The following is a 14,313-nucleotide window of genomic DNA, read 5'->3' on the forward strand; positions in this document are numbered from 1 at the left end:
CACAACGTTGACATCAGCAAACCGCTCGCCCACACGACGCCATACAAGTGGTCTGCGTTTGTGAAGCCAGTTGGACGTACTGCCAAATTCTCTAAAACAATGTTGAACATTCAATTCTCTGGCAACAGCTCTGGTGGACATTCCTGCAGTCAGCATACCAATTGTGCGCTCCACAAAATGGAGACATCTGTGGCATTGTGTTGTGTGATAAAGCTGCATATTTTAGTGGATTTTTGTCCCCAGCACAAGGTCCACCTGTGTAATGATCATACTCTTTAATCAGATTCTTGATATGCCACACCTGTCAAGTGAATGGATTATCTTGATAAAGTAGAAGTGATCACTAACAGGGATGTAAACAAATTTGTGCAATTTGTTTTTTGAGAAATACGTTTTTTTTGTGTATGGAACATTTCTGGGATGTTTTATTTCAGCTCATGAAACATGAGACCAACACTTTACATGTTGCATTTTTATTTTTTTTCAGTGTAGAAATTTAAAATACAGAACATTTAAACTTAAATGTTTAAAGCACATTTTGAAAAGTAAAAACTTAAGACTGCGCACGGTTTGCCATACAAAATGTATTCCATGCAGGACTACCGCAGCAACACAGGGACATAATAGCGTCCGGAGTCCGGAGTCCCACGCTTGATAATAAAATCATAGAACCCCCCCACTTTGAGCTACGCAGTCTGCGATCCCCGTTCTGTTCGCCTCACGTAACCCACGCTGTATTTTAAAAACTATACATTCTAACGAAAGAGGACAGACCTAACATTGAACATTGATATGTAACATTTAAAAACATTTAGCTCTCCCAGCTGACAGGACCCCATATGGGGTATGGGATGTACACCACCGTCGGGCCGGGTCGCGTGGCAGAACAGCAGTGGATACGTATCCACGGTGCACTGAATATGCTAGAAACTGGACAGGAACAACAACTAGGCTGTACTCGGATTCAGGTTGATCACTGTAGGTTTTAGCCTGATTAATTACGTAGAATAGAGGAGAACATTACACTCGCAGCACACTGTGTTTACAAACACCTGATAAAGCTTAGCTAATCAATTTGCATGTCCAAGAACACACTATGGATGGGCATAGAGTCCGTGTGGATAGTCTGTGGGAGAGGGAGAGGAGTAGTTTTGATCCATTTAACAGTCTGTTTGTCAAGCTGAGACTTGATGCAGCAGTACTGCCTGCTGGACGGGAGTATGGAGAACATACAAGGGTTACCAGCATCATCTCATCTCTCGTTTCATGATGGGCATTTGGACATATGTAGCCTACATGGAGGTTTTTTTGCATACATCCAAAATGGAAGCTGGCGAAAAGAATGTAGGGTCTGCACAATACATAGATAAAAAGGCGATGTCCGTTCACTGCTTTGCTGCTTCCAAACTTAATCTTTTAATAAAGCTTTGGTGCTGAAGATTCATTTCAAAGCAGTCTCAAGATTCAAAACCATTAATGCTAGGCTTGGCTACTTGTTGAACGAATTGGGCAGGACAAAAAAACAGCCTTCATTGAGGGAGGGGAGGCTTTATGCCTGGTTTTGAATCAAATGAAAGCAAATGGTAAAAGCAAATTGTTTTTTATGTTTATTAATACGAGGGTTACCCGCATAAAAAAACACATATCCTCTCTTGTTCCATGAGCATAAGGGCACTGTGCGTCACAGCTGTATAGGTTGTGCTTCCACTCACAAAATCCATGCCATTACCATGTTACCGCTAAGATCTGCTTTTCGTTGGTCTAAAATATCCCGATATGTGCTGCATGGAAATGTCACCTTTGCACTTGTTTTCAAAGACATGCCTTAAATATTGCCACCCCTCCCACCTGTTCTGAATTCTATCGCTGTACATTTGAAAAGTGCTGAACAAATACTTATATTGACTACGTATGTCCTAGCTCGCTCATTAATATATTAATCGAAATTACGAATTTCCTCTTATCTGCTCTTCGTTCCCTTATGCCTTAGTTTGTACATCTCAATTGTCAGTAGAAACCACATTTGTTTAAGCAAGTCAGCCACGTTTTTTTTTTAAGGCAGTAAATGAGTCTGAATGAACTGTTTCGCTGCCAGACAAGGCTCCGCTGATTGCCAGGTGTAGCGGTGGTAAGGATTCACTCCATGGTGCTGAAAAGAAAGCTCTGCTGTTGGGACAGCTTTATGTAGGCCCTAACAGTTTGTGGGCACCGTTAGTCACCGTTATAGTGCAATCAATGTATAGATTAATGTTGTGGCTTTGTTGGCATGCATCAACAAAAAAATAATAATGGTGCACCCCACTGGTGGTGTTTTCAGGTACTGTCAACAATTTACGGACTCAATGAAAGCTCCTTAATGTAGAGAAAGTGCTGCCATTGAGCCACAAGTAAATGGCTGGTAGCCCCATGATAAATCCCACCAAGTACGGTGTCCAGAGATGGCCATTTCCCAGTCACTGAAGTCATCAGTTGGCACTAACTGGCCAAGCTGCAAAGCCGGAAGTTCTACCATCTTAAAAGCTGTTTTTAAAACTAACCCTAACTTAACCCTAACCAAACTGCTAACCTTATGCCTAACATTAAAGACCAAAAAGCTAATTTCCCAACATAACATCCTCAACATAATATCCTTATTACATGTTACTCAGGTAAAATAAGCTAATTTACATTCGGGAAAGGAGTCAGCGCCATCTTCAGTGACCGGAGAACAGGTATGCTAAATCTTGATCTTTTGACAGATGCCATTTGATCATTGTGATCATGTGTTTGGTTTGACTATTGTTTTTTTCTTCACAGGTTCAAAGACTGGAGAAGATGTCACCTGATCAGCAGTAAGTAAAGTCAGCGTTAAACCATTGTAAAGGATCAAATGTTTCAACTGATTCATCTCGTATTTTCAGAACTCCAGTGTCCAGGCAACGGAACTTGTAGTCCCCAATCAATAAAAAAAGAACGAAACGAATCCAGCAATAGTTGTTTATTTTTCTGTATTTTTCATGTTCTCTTCTATCCATACTGAACACATTCGATGTCCTATCTAAAATCAAATATTTTCTGTGTTTATTTTTGTAAATTAAAATCCACCGCACATGTCAGAATATTAGAAGTGAGTTTTATTATTCATAGACATACAGTTCAAGAATTCTCTGAGGATTTGTACCAGGCCCGAGATGGGTGTTACATGAGTTTGGTTCAGAAAATGTTCTCAATAAAATAAACGTGTGAACACTTGAAAAGCTTGAACCTTTACATGACATCAATGCCAACCTCCAGCATTGGAGAAATTAGAGGCAGATTATCAACACTGGATAGATGGAACCTCATCATCCTTGGATTGGAGGAAACGTGATTGGCAGTCAGTATTTGGCTTAGCTAGCCCCAACCACAGAACATGTATTGGAATCGATCTTTCACGGTGTATTTAAAACTAAATTGCAGGTTTTAAAGAGAGGGCTTGTAAATAAAATAATCTATTTTCAATGCCTTGGAAGTTGCAGGTGTTTTCTGCCTTTATGGTAAATGTAAGCCTCAAGTAGGCTACATGCTTTTGTGTTTCTCCATCTATTTAATCTGTTAACAAACTTTGTGTACATGTTCTTCTGTTTGTGTACTAGTGCTATGTGTCTTTACCAAAAATAATTCCCACTATATTTAGGCACTAATACATAATAAATCTCTATTTCTACTCAAATGGAAAAAAGTTGAATCCTTTAAAAGAATGTAAAACGAAAATAATCTATTTACAAAGCAAAGCAGATATGTTAAAATGTTTTGGGTGGGAAAATATTACACTATTATTGTCTTAAGAATAGGTGGCAATGTCATCATTCCTCTCAAACGCTGTTGCAGAGTATTTAAAATGCAATTAAAGTTTTTGTAAAAAAGAAAGTGTTAGATGACATGAAGCGGATCTATTGTTGTAATGGCAGAAGGCACTTAAGAGGAATGATCTTTATCAATGTACAAATGAAAACCTTCAGTACCTATTTTGTGAAAAACTATTTGTGTATCAGGCAATTGTTGTGTATGTATCGCAGAATGTTTTGTAACTCTTGGAAATGTCTGAAATAAATTCATTTGGGAAAACGTCAAATACAATTTATCTATGTCGTTTACTTCAATTTTCTATTTCAAATTCTGTTTTCAGTTATTTTTGCCTGGGGTAGAGATGATTGAACAGTATTGATATCTTCCTATGTGCAAACATTAGGCAGATCGGCTCTACCATGACCATGTCTTTTTCAAACCATGGAAAGAGTTTCATATTGCCTCCTTTAGGTAGTTTTACATTTGATTCTTCACCAATGTTCTTCACCATAGTCTTGATTGGTGGGGGAAACAAACAATTATCTATATACAATCAGTACAATTGTTAGCCAACATCACCCCTGTATTACAAATACTGAACATATTCCTGACACACAGCAAAAAACCCAACCTGGACAGTTATTCAATATATACAAGAAACAGCAAGCACAGAAGGACACTTAAAATTAAGGATATGCAGCACTGACTGTGCACAGTGTTTCCTAGCTTTTGGCTGGTACTCTTTGAAGCCTCCTACTGTCTAAGACTATATCTACTGTACAAACATCAACGTGTAACTTTCTTTCAATATTAACATGGAAATCCCAGCAGTAAATAAAATATCTAAGACCATTCTAGAGCCAAACCTTGATATGCTAATACAGGTAACTTTGTAATGAGATAATTTTTTTCATGATCAGGAAAGGTGACTGTTTACAGCTGAATATTGAGTGGTTGAAACTGTTATATATTTTTCCCACAACCAAATAAAAAAAGTATGTTAGTATTTTACAAATATTTAAAAAAGTAAACCTTTATCTATGGGCATTTCAAAATATATTCCATCAAAAATAGTCAGACATTTTGCTGGTAGAAAAAAAAGGTTTTTGAAGCAAATGTTTACAGAATAAATGTGTCATGTTAGATTTACTTCAGAACTTAGCTAAATACTTTTTTCCTCCTGGCAGAACATCTTACATAAATGCTTTTTTCCCAGCAGATGATGTTAAAAACCTTTTAAAACATGCAATAACTGTAACTTAACTCCATCATTTTGCAAAATAAGTTGATTGGTGATGAAAATGGTCAACAAGTGGGTTTCAAAACTTGTCTGTGTATCTGTAACAATGGTTAACAGTTCTATATAGATTTGTGAAAACTTGTCACCTTTGGCAAACTTGAATAGTTTCAGACATGCTGAGAGTTCAAGGCATGTACTGTGGCAGCTCACTGGTCATCTCACACACTTAATGAGTTCAGTCCAAAGTACCACGCCTTTCACTTCCATGCCCTTCGTCTTCCTCTTCAGATGACAAACGAAGATTTGTGTCGGAAGTCGCCCTAGAATAAAAAGGGAAGAGCAAGTAAGCAAAAGTTAAAGGACTGCCTAGTTTTACTTTTTTGAGTTCAAGAAATCTTTGTTTTTCTTTACGCACCTCGTCCTCGGTTCTGACGTAGTCCACTCCTTCTCCTTTGGCTGGGGCTTTGTAACTGTCAAACACCATGGAGACATGATCAGAAGGCATTTATGCTGTTGCAAAAACAACACATTTCTAGTAAGAATTGTTCCATGCATGTTATAAAACCTTGGGCCGTAAGTTAACTAGGTAAAGTTGTGAAGTCAAGTTTGTTCATAAAGTCTAAATTGGCAAATGTTAAACCTCAATGAGCCATGACCCATCACTATTGCTGCTCAAGAGGAAGTTTCACTCACTTGTTTCCAGTCTGTTTCTGGCTGATGAAGTAGCCTTGCTTGTACGCAAAGCAGAGGCCCACTGTTACACACAATAGCACCACCACCAGCACACCCAGGACGATCCTGGCAATGTTGATATCATCTGGGGAAAAACAACAGGAAGAATGAAGAATTGAAGTTGAGATACCTCTTTATGAATTAAATACCGGACTACTGGAATGACATGCTTCAACAAACAACATGTGTCTTGTGTACAACTTTGTCAGCTGTCAGACAGACTTACAGATTTCCATTGTCTGCGGTCCACACTCCGAGTGGCCCGCGTCGTTTTTTGCTCGGCAGAAGTACTCTGCTGAGTCGTCCTTTCTGACAGCACTGAATTTCTGTAGAGGAAAAACCAACAACAGCAAGGCTCAATTACACTTCGTATAACCGGTGTCCTTTCGTTCTGGTGTATGTACTGCATGTGGGAAAGTGCAGGCTTATAACGAGGTTCAATCGGAATTACATTGGGGGTGGAACTGTCCCCAAAATGAGTTGCTTTACTGTTCAACAGATATCCCTTCAGTTCTCGTTGTATGCTGTCTCCCATCGGATTTTAACCCACGCTAATGATGGTCTTGTCCTCTAATTCTAGTCCTGTAAATAATTAGTTGGCTTTCAGTTGGATATGAAAAGCAGATTTGGTAGCGTATGCAGGTGGTCTTCAAGGAAAAGCGGCCAGTATCTAGTAGGGTGTGACTCCCTGGAAGTACAGTATGTCAGTGACAGCCAGACCAACCTTTAGAAGCCAGTGTAAAGGTTGAGTGGAGTGGAGTGGCCCGGGGGCGAGCCACTGACTGTCTGGAGGGAGGGAGTTCAGGAATGTGCCAATGAGGACAGCAGATTCCCCTAATGGCTCAAGCCCCCTCACACCATCAACTGTCTCCCCAAAATATCCACCCCTACCCCTAGGCACCAGGCCACCACCCCCGCAGCCTCGCACTGCACTACAGTGTCCCCTTCCCTCCCAGTCACCGCACACAAACACACACTCACCAGGGTGCCTGTTTCGGCGTTGAGCGTGTAGGAGGAGTTGAAGAACTTAAGGCTGGTCTTAGGGTCATCAGGGATTTCCTCCTTGTTGCGGAACCATTGGTACTGAGACTTGGGGAAACCCTCGTCCTCCACGCATCGCAGCTCTGCCGCCTTCCCTACAGGCACCGATTTGGGGACAACGCATTTTGGCACCACTGGCTTCACTGTGGACACAAGCACACATTCAGTAATGGCAACATTCAGCATCTGATTGTGTCAAAAACAGCCTAGCCCATGATACACACTGAATTATTGTTACTAGGCCAATGAATGATCTCGGAGGGAGGGTACGTGTTTTTTACCCCGTGCCAAACCCTGCCAACACTTTCCATCTTTAGCACTGCGATTTAGCGGGGATGCAGTTTCAGAGGTTTCCCCATATAGCCCAGAACACGCCTTTGGGGCAGGGGCGGCCCAGTCAAAAAGCATCCTCATACATGTGCCAAAAGGTTGGCGTGACCTAAAACATGGTTTCAGCTTACAACATTGAAACAGAGGAAAAATAAGTTCCTGTAAACTGATATGGCTGTTTTAGGTACAAAGACTACATGTTCATTGTATTTTGTATGTTATGTTTCATAGCAACTTTCAAAGAAACAAGGTTTAAGACTAACGGCAAACATTTTAGCAGTGACATTATGAGATGCATTAAAGAATTGCAACGCAAATGACTGATGGCAAACATGCAATTTCAGCGAGGTAGCAGCAATGCTCCCTTACCCAAACATGCAATTTCAGTCATAGCCACAGGGTGATGCATCTTCTTGTGGGTGTATAGTCTTGAATTTGTTCTGGTTTCAATATTATACCACAGTTTACTGTAGTAATACAACTAACGATGTGCTTCTGGTGCAAAAAGCTGGTGATGATGTGTTGAGCAGATGTGAGCTGAAGCGGCTCGGAGGGATGATGGACCTACCTCTTACGACGAGGTTGATCAAAATCTCATCAAATGATTTATGGTCAGTCTGGGCGCTGACCTCGCAACGATAACTGGCTGAGTCTGATCTTGTGGCGTTGGTTATCACCAATGTCGCAGGCTCTCTGATCCTTGCTCTGCCCTCCAAATCTCCTGCAGGAGAAAAAAACATGCTTTAAGTTCCCATTTATTTAATACAGGCATAATTGATGATGAGTATAAAACAGAATGTCATTCCCTTATTAGTCCGAGAACTGCTGTTTGTAAAACAGGAGTTGTTTGTGTCTGTAAGATGATTTTGAACATTTTGTATTGGTTTTGTCACTTTGATATTGATGTTGGAGATATTAGTGAAGATGACATTACGACAAAGCACTCAGTTGAGTTTGTGTTACCTGAGATTTTCTTCTCAAAGTAGACATAGCTGGGCTCCCCATCCTTAATCTTCTTCCATTCGATTCTTGGGTTTTTTGTGGAGATGGACTCTATCAAACAGGACAATTCGATAGCTGCCAGAGGAGACAATAGGGAATTAGATGTAAGGCTTTTTAAAGGAAGAACCAAAGGATGGATGTTATCTAGTTCTGGTTCTTTAGTGTCATGTCAAGGTCAAGCAGGAAATGTCTGTAACTGATTGTCACGTTGGTGTATACATTACGACATCTCTATTGGCTCTTACATTCAAACTCGTTGGCCCATGGCGCATCATTTGTCGTTTTCAGTATTACTGCCAATACGGTGAAGTAGCCTGCAAAACAGGAAAGAGGAGGAAGAAACATGAGTCTTACAGCCACACAAACTTTGCCATTACACTGATGACCTCAATAACTACGTGCGATGTCCATTGGTAGCTGTTTGCAGGGCTGTGGTTGGTCAGCTGGCTGTTATGCCTACATTAGGGATGTTTCTACCCAGTCAGCTCATCCAAAATTCCAGAAACTTAATGAGCATCAAACCCCTCCATCCCCTTGCTCCCAGCCTACCAACCCACCCAGATGCATTCTTCCCAGCTTACCATGGCCTGGATCTGTTACCTTCCATTTTTAGTCTGGCGGGGCGAACCAACGCGGGCATACGTAAGGGGAGCTCAGTTTCTGCGCACGGTGGGTAATTGTGCAGGGAGGCGACTGCCCTCCTCAGCGCGAGCTCACCCATGCAAGTGGCCTCTCTCTCTCTCTCTCTCTGGGCCTGACGCGTGTGCCCATGTAGCAGTAATGGGCCATGAGTGCCCTGGAAACACGCCCCGCTTTGGTCTGTTACGCAAGCTTAAATACCTTATATGAGTGATAATTCACTTATATTAGTGTTTTTATCTTACCAAGCTAAATTATCTAACATTAATGGCAGATCATTTTGCTTATAAATCAAATTATTATCTTGAAATAAGATAAATTACTTGCAACTCCATCACTTTTCAACCTCATATTCATTATCTCTAGCACCAAACCAGTGTCTACATATGTGAAACGGTGTGTTTCTATGATCTGTGGTTAAGAAGATAGGTCCTAAAAAAATGCTTCTCTGTGACATCACAGGGTGGGATTAAACGTTTTTTTTTTTTTTTAACTGATTTTCAAAACCTGCAACAAGTTTCTAGCCAGAGAGAGGGTATTTTCTTGCTCCCCACGTCACCGTGAATCTCATAGTGTTTGATGATGTAGAACTTTTTAACATTCTTGTTTTCTACCAAATGTAGAAATGCGCCGTTTTCACATAGGTAGACACTGGTTTGGTGCTGGCCTTTTTTTATGTTAAAATAAGCAAAGTTATCTGCCAATGACATTAGATCATTTAGCTTGGTAAAAATAAATTTAAAGAAAGATAAGATATTTAGGCTTGATTAGATTTAACTTTTTGCAGTGTGCACTGCAGAATCATACTGAAAGGCCATGCTCCCACACATGCATCCCAACCCAGTAATACCCACATGAAGTCTCCCTGAGACTCAGATAAAGCTTAGGCTCAAGTAGCTGCTAGAGGCCTAAGCCCCCCAGTCATTTATAAAAAGACAGGAGCCCGTTTAGAGCCTTTTACTGTTTTAGAGGTCACCGGGCCTCTGCTGACACAGTGAATTAGCAAGGCACCACACAGTTCTTTCACACAGTAAGGCGAGTCGGTGACCTGAAGAGACAAGTCTGTCTGAAAGCGTAAGGTCATGGATCCTTTGGTAGACCATTCCCCAGGAAATTCTCCTCACACCCAGGCATTAAAGTAGGTGTATTTTCTGTGTCACTCACCCAGTTCCTACTAAGTCAAGGTCAGTTTGCTTTGGTGTCATACCAGTTCTCTGCTAACTATCGAATGCACGCATGGGTGAGGGAGCTGTCTGGGGTTGCCTTCTAAAGCAGACAGGGTAAGCTGCTTACCCTAAGGTCTCTGAGATCATTACTAGATCACAGCTTGTTTACCTTATGTCGTCATGTTAAACGCCATGCTATACATTGTCCCACGGGCTTAAAAAGCTGATTATTCGCCCTCTTACCTCAATATAAGATTAAACAATTAATGAGATGTAAGGGAGTGATCCGTTTAACCTCATTTTTGGACAGACCAGAGCCTTAGATATGCAGTTTTAGAAACTGTTCTTCGTCATGGCAATACAGGAAGGTTGTGGGTTCGCAGACCACTGTGGACAAGAGTAGGGGTAGAAAGATCTCCTTTATAGTAAAAACATTGCATGAATCTATCATCGTATTTGCAGGTCCGACAAAAAATTGCATATTAGCAGAATCTTTTTTCATACCACACAAATTACTGAAATTACAGGCTAAGATAGGCCTATGTGTTCATCTTATCATATTTCTTCAATGCCAAATCAGTGTGTCTTGTTTGCAACGAACCTGTCCCTGTTTGCAAATGTTTTTATCTGAGACGTCATTAGGAATCTGAGCATGGTTCTTTCAAAAGTTAGGCCTACCTTTCCACCCTAGACAGGGTGTAGGTCTACCAACGCAGAAAAATGTAAGCTTTAACAGCTGGCTACTCTTCTTCTGTGGCTTAACCCAACAAAAAAAGGTCACAAGTGTTTACCTAAAAGCTGTCTGGGTTTAAACAACAACATTATATTGTACAGAAAGTGAATAGCTTAATCAACTGATAGTGACAGAATTAGATTACTTCCCAAGCAAAGTCAATGTTTTCTCTACTCGGCTATAGAAGGTTGTACAGTGAGGGAAAAAAGTATTTGATCCCCTGCTTATTTTGTACGTTTGCCCACTGACAAAGAAATGATCAGTCTATAATTTTAATGGTAGGTTTATTTGAACAGTGAGAGACAGAATAACAACAACAAAATCCAGAAAAACGCATGTCAAAAATGTTATGAATTGATTTGCATTTTAATGAGTGGAAATAAGTATTTGACCCCTCTGCAAAACATGACTTAGTACTTGGTGGCAAAACCCTTGTTGGCAATCACAGAGGTCAGACGTTTCTTGTAGTTGGCCACCAGGTTTGCACACATCTCAGGAGGGATTTTGTCCCACTCCTCTTTGCAGATCTTCTCCAAGTCATTAAGGTTTTGAGGCTGACGTTTGGCAACTTTCAGCTCCCTCCACAGATTTTCTATGGGATTAACGTCTGGAGACTGGCTAGGCCACTCCAGGACCTTAATGTGCTTCTTCTTGAGCCACTCCTTTGTTGCCTTGGCCGTGTGTTTTGGGTCATTGTCATGCTGGAATACCCATCCACGATTCATTTTCAATGCCCTGGCTGAGGGAAGGAGGTTCTAACCCAAAATTTGACGGTACATGGCCCCGTCCATCGTCCCTTTGATGCGGTGAAGTTGTCCTGTCCCCTTAGCAGAAAAACACCCCCAAAGCATAATGTTTTCACCTCCATGTTTGACGGTGGGGATGGTGTTATTGGGGTCAAAGGCAGCATTCTCCACCAAACACGGCAAGTTGAGTTGATGCCAAAGAGCTCGATTTTGGTCTCATCTGACCACAACACTTTCACCCAGTTCTCCTCTGAATCATTCAGATGTTCATTGGCAAACTTCAGACGGGCCTGTATATGTGCTTTCTTGAGCAGGGGGACCTTGTGGGCGCTGCAGGATTTCAGTCCATCACGGCGTAGTGTGTTACCAATTGTTTTCTTGGTGACTATGGTCCCAGCTGCCTTGAGATCATTGACAAGATCCTCCCGTGTAGTTCTGGGCTGATTCCTCACTGTTCTCATGATCATTGCAACTCCACGAGGTGAGATCTTGCATGGAGCCCCAGGCCGAGGGAGATTGACAGTTATTTTGTGTTTCTTCCATTTGCGAATAATCGCACCAACTGTTGTCACCTTCTCACCAAGCTGCTTGGCGATGGTCTTGTAGCCCATTCCAGCCTTGTGTAGGTCTACAATCCTGTCCCTGAAATCCTTGGAGAGCTCTTTGGTCTTGGCCATGGTGGAGAGTTTGGAATCTGATTGATTGATTGCTTCTGTGGACAGGTGTCTTTTATACAGGTAACAAACTGAGATTAGGAGCACTCCTAATTTAAGAGTGTGCTCCTAATCTCAGCTTGTTACCTTTATAAAAGACACCTGGGAGCCAGAAATCTTTCTGATTGAGAGGGGGTCAAATACTTATTTCCCTCATTAAAATGCAAATCAATTTATAACATTTGTGACATGCGTTTTTCTGGATGTTTTTTTTGTTATTCTGTCTCTCACTGTTCAAATAAACCTACAATTAAAATTATAGACTGATCATTTCTTTGTCAGTGGGCAAACGTACCAAATCAGCAGGGGATCAAATACTTTTTTCCCTCACTGTAGCTCAGCCTCTGAATGTCAAAGAAATGAAACAACGATATCCCCATATGCATCGGAGTCACGTCTTTCCCTGTATTTTACAGCTTGTTTCTAGCGTAAAGCATCACGGACCAAAGCGCTGTTATAGATCACTTTATATAATCGGATCCATTTTATTTTCTTCCAAATGTTAAGCTAACAAGGGGTAGGCCTGTGCTTTTTGTTATAAAAAATAAATAAAAGGTAGGCCTACGGCATACCCTCTCAAACCCCCTAAATTTGAGTCAAGGTTATAACTTAACAGCCCTTCACTGACACAGAGGTAGGCTATTTAAAGAGTGCATGGTGGGTGGAGGAATTGACCAACAAATCAATGGATATAGCAGCTTATAGCCTAATTTCATCTGTCAAACAGGTAGGTCTACCTCTTATTTCTTAAATAGGAAGAAATAGGCTCCAACACAAAGCCCTCTTGCTGTTAGTAAAGTCTCATTCAAATGAAGAAGGTTGAAATGAATTATGCCTACTGGAATTTGTCTACTTTCAGCACCATGAGCTGTCCATTTCCGATTGATTATGCTGCGGCTGCTGCTTCAAGTTTCAGCACCACAATGTAAGAATCTGGCTTATTGTGAGGTCAATAACTCTGATAAATACATCCTGAGCAAGAAACAAATTGTGTTTAATAAAATCAACTATAGTAGTAAGCTATTAAAAAGTTCACCTCCAGTCCTCCTCATCTTCGTGCTCTCCTTCTCAAACTGAACAGAACATAGGCTATAGGCTAGTCCCTGCTCAAGATAGTGCATTTTTTGGAAATGCAACCCCCCCAAAATTGGAAAAAGCCTTTGACTCTCCTCCTGAACTGCCAACATAGGCCTACACAGCACAGCCATCGGTTAGGCAGGACACACATTTATTTTTTATCAGCAAGAGCAGAGCAGGTCGGGGCTCAGGGTTGGAATATCCATTGCAGTGTGTAATGCAGCCTAGTTGTATTTACACCATCCCAGCTATCTTAGAAATATAACTTTGCTCTGTGCTTCTCCGAGCATGCACTTCGTAGATTATAGCCTATAGGCTATGGATCATTTGATTGAGAACACACTAAATAGCCTATAGGCACACTTGATATAGCGTGCCCAGCGGAGAATCAGAGATGAGGGGTGGCATCGGGCACACATCCATATATAGCAGAATGTGGCAGGGGCTACAGTCCATTATGGATTACAGAGGAAGACCCAACCGTGATCTGCCCAACGATGCCTCTCTACCAGTTGAACTCAATGCATTTTAGGCACGCTTTGACAACAACACATTGAGCCAGGTGTGAGGGCTGTCAACGACCCAAAGGATTGGGTGATCTCGCTCTCTGAGGCCGACGTGAGAAGGGTCTTGAATCAGGTCAACACCCGCAAGGCCGGGTTTTGACCTGTTCCTAAGAACTCTAAGGCTTCATGCCACAATGACGACCGCCCTGTAGCACTCACTTCTGTAATCATGAAGTGCTTTGAGAGGCTGGTTATGCCACACATTAACTCCACCATTCCAGCTACCCTAGACCCTCTCCAATTTGCATACCGCCCCAAGAGATCCATAGACGATGCAATCTCAATTGCTCTCCACACTGCCCTCACCCACCTAGATAAGAGGAATACCTATGTGAGAATGCTGTTCATTGACTACTGCTCAGCGTTCAACACCATTGTCCCCTCCAAGCTCGTCACCAAGCTTAGGACTCTGGGTCTGAACACCTCCCTCTGCAACTGGATCCTGGACTTCCTGACAGGCTGACCCCAGAAGGTGAGAGTAGGCAACATCACCTCCGCCATGCTGACCCTTAACACAGGGG

General features: G+C 41.7%; 1 protein-coding gene across 1 annotated transcript in view; it reads right to left on the reverse strand.

Moving 5' to 3' along the window:
- Positions 1-3,043: 3,043 nt before the first annotated feature.
- Positions 3,044-14,313, reverse strand: part of LOC311135959 (junctional adhesion molecule 3B-like) — a gene marked incomplete at its 5' end in the record, with an annotated part of 52,915 nt that continues 41,645 nt past the window's right edge. The window contains 8 exons of the mRNA XM_084170005.1: positions 3,044-5,367; positions 5,463-5,517; positions 5,741-5,864; positions 6,006-6,105; positions 6,761-6,963; positions 7,719-7,871; positions 8,114-8,227; positions 8,398-8,466. Coding sequence (XP_084026131.1) covers positions 5,332-5,367; positions 5,463-5,517; positions 5,741-5,864; positions 6,006-6,105; positions 6,761-6,963; positions 7,719-7,871; positions 8,114-8,227; positions 8,398-8,466 — 854 coding nt within the window. The 3' untranslated portion in view covers positions 3,044-5,331. The remainder of the gene's footprint in view (positions 5,368-5,462; positions 5,518-5,740; positions 5,865-6,005; positions 6,106-6,760; positions 6,964-7,718; positions 7,872-8,113; positions 8,228-8,397; positions 8,467-14,313) is intronic.

Source organism: Coregonus lavaretus, assembly GCF_964263955.1.
Source record: "Coregonus lavaretus genome assembly, chromosome: 10".
Classification (NCBI taxonomy): Eukaryota; Metazoa; Chordata; class Actinopteri; order Salmoniformes; family Salmonidae; genus Coregonus; species Coregonus lavaretus.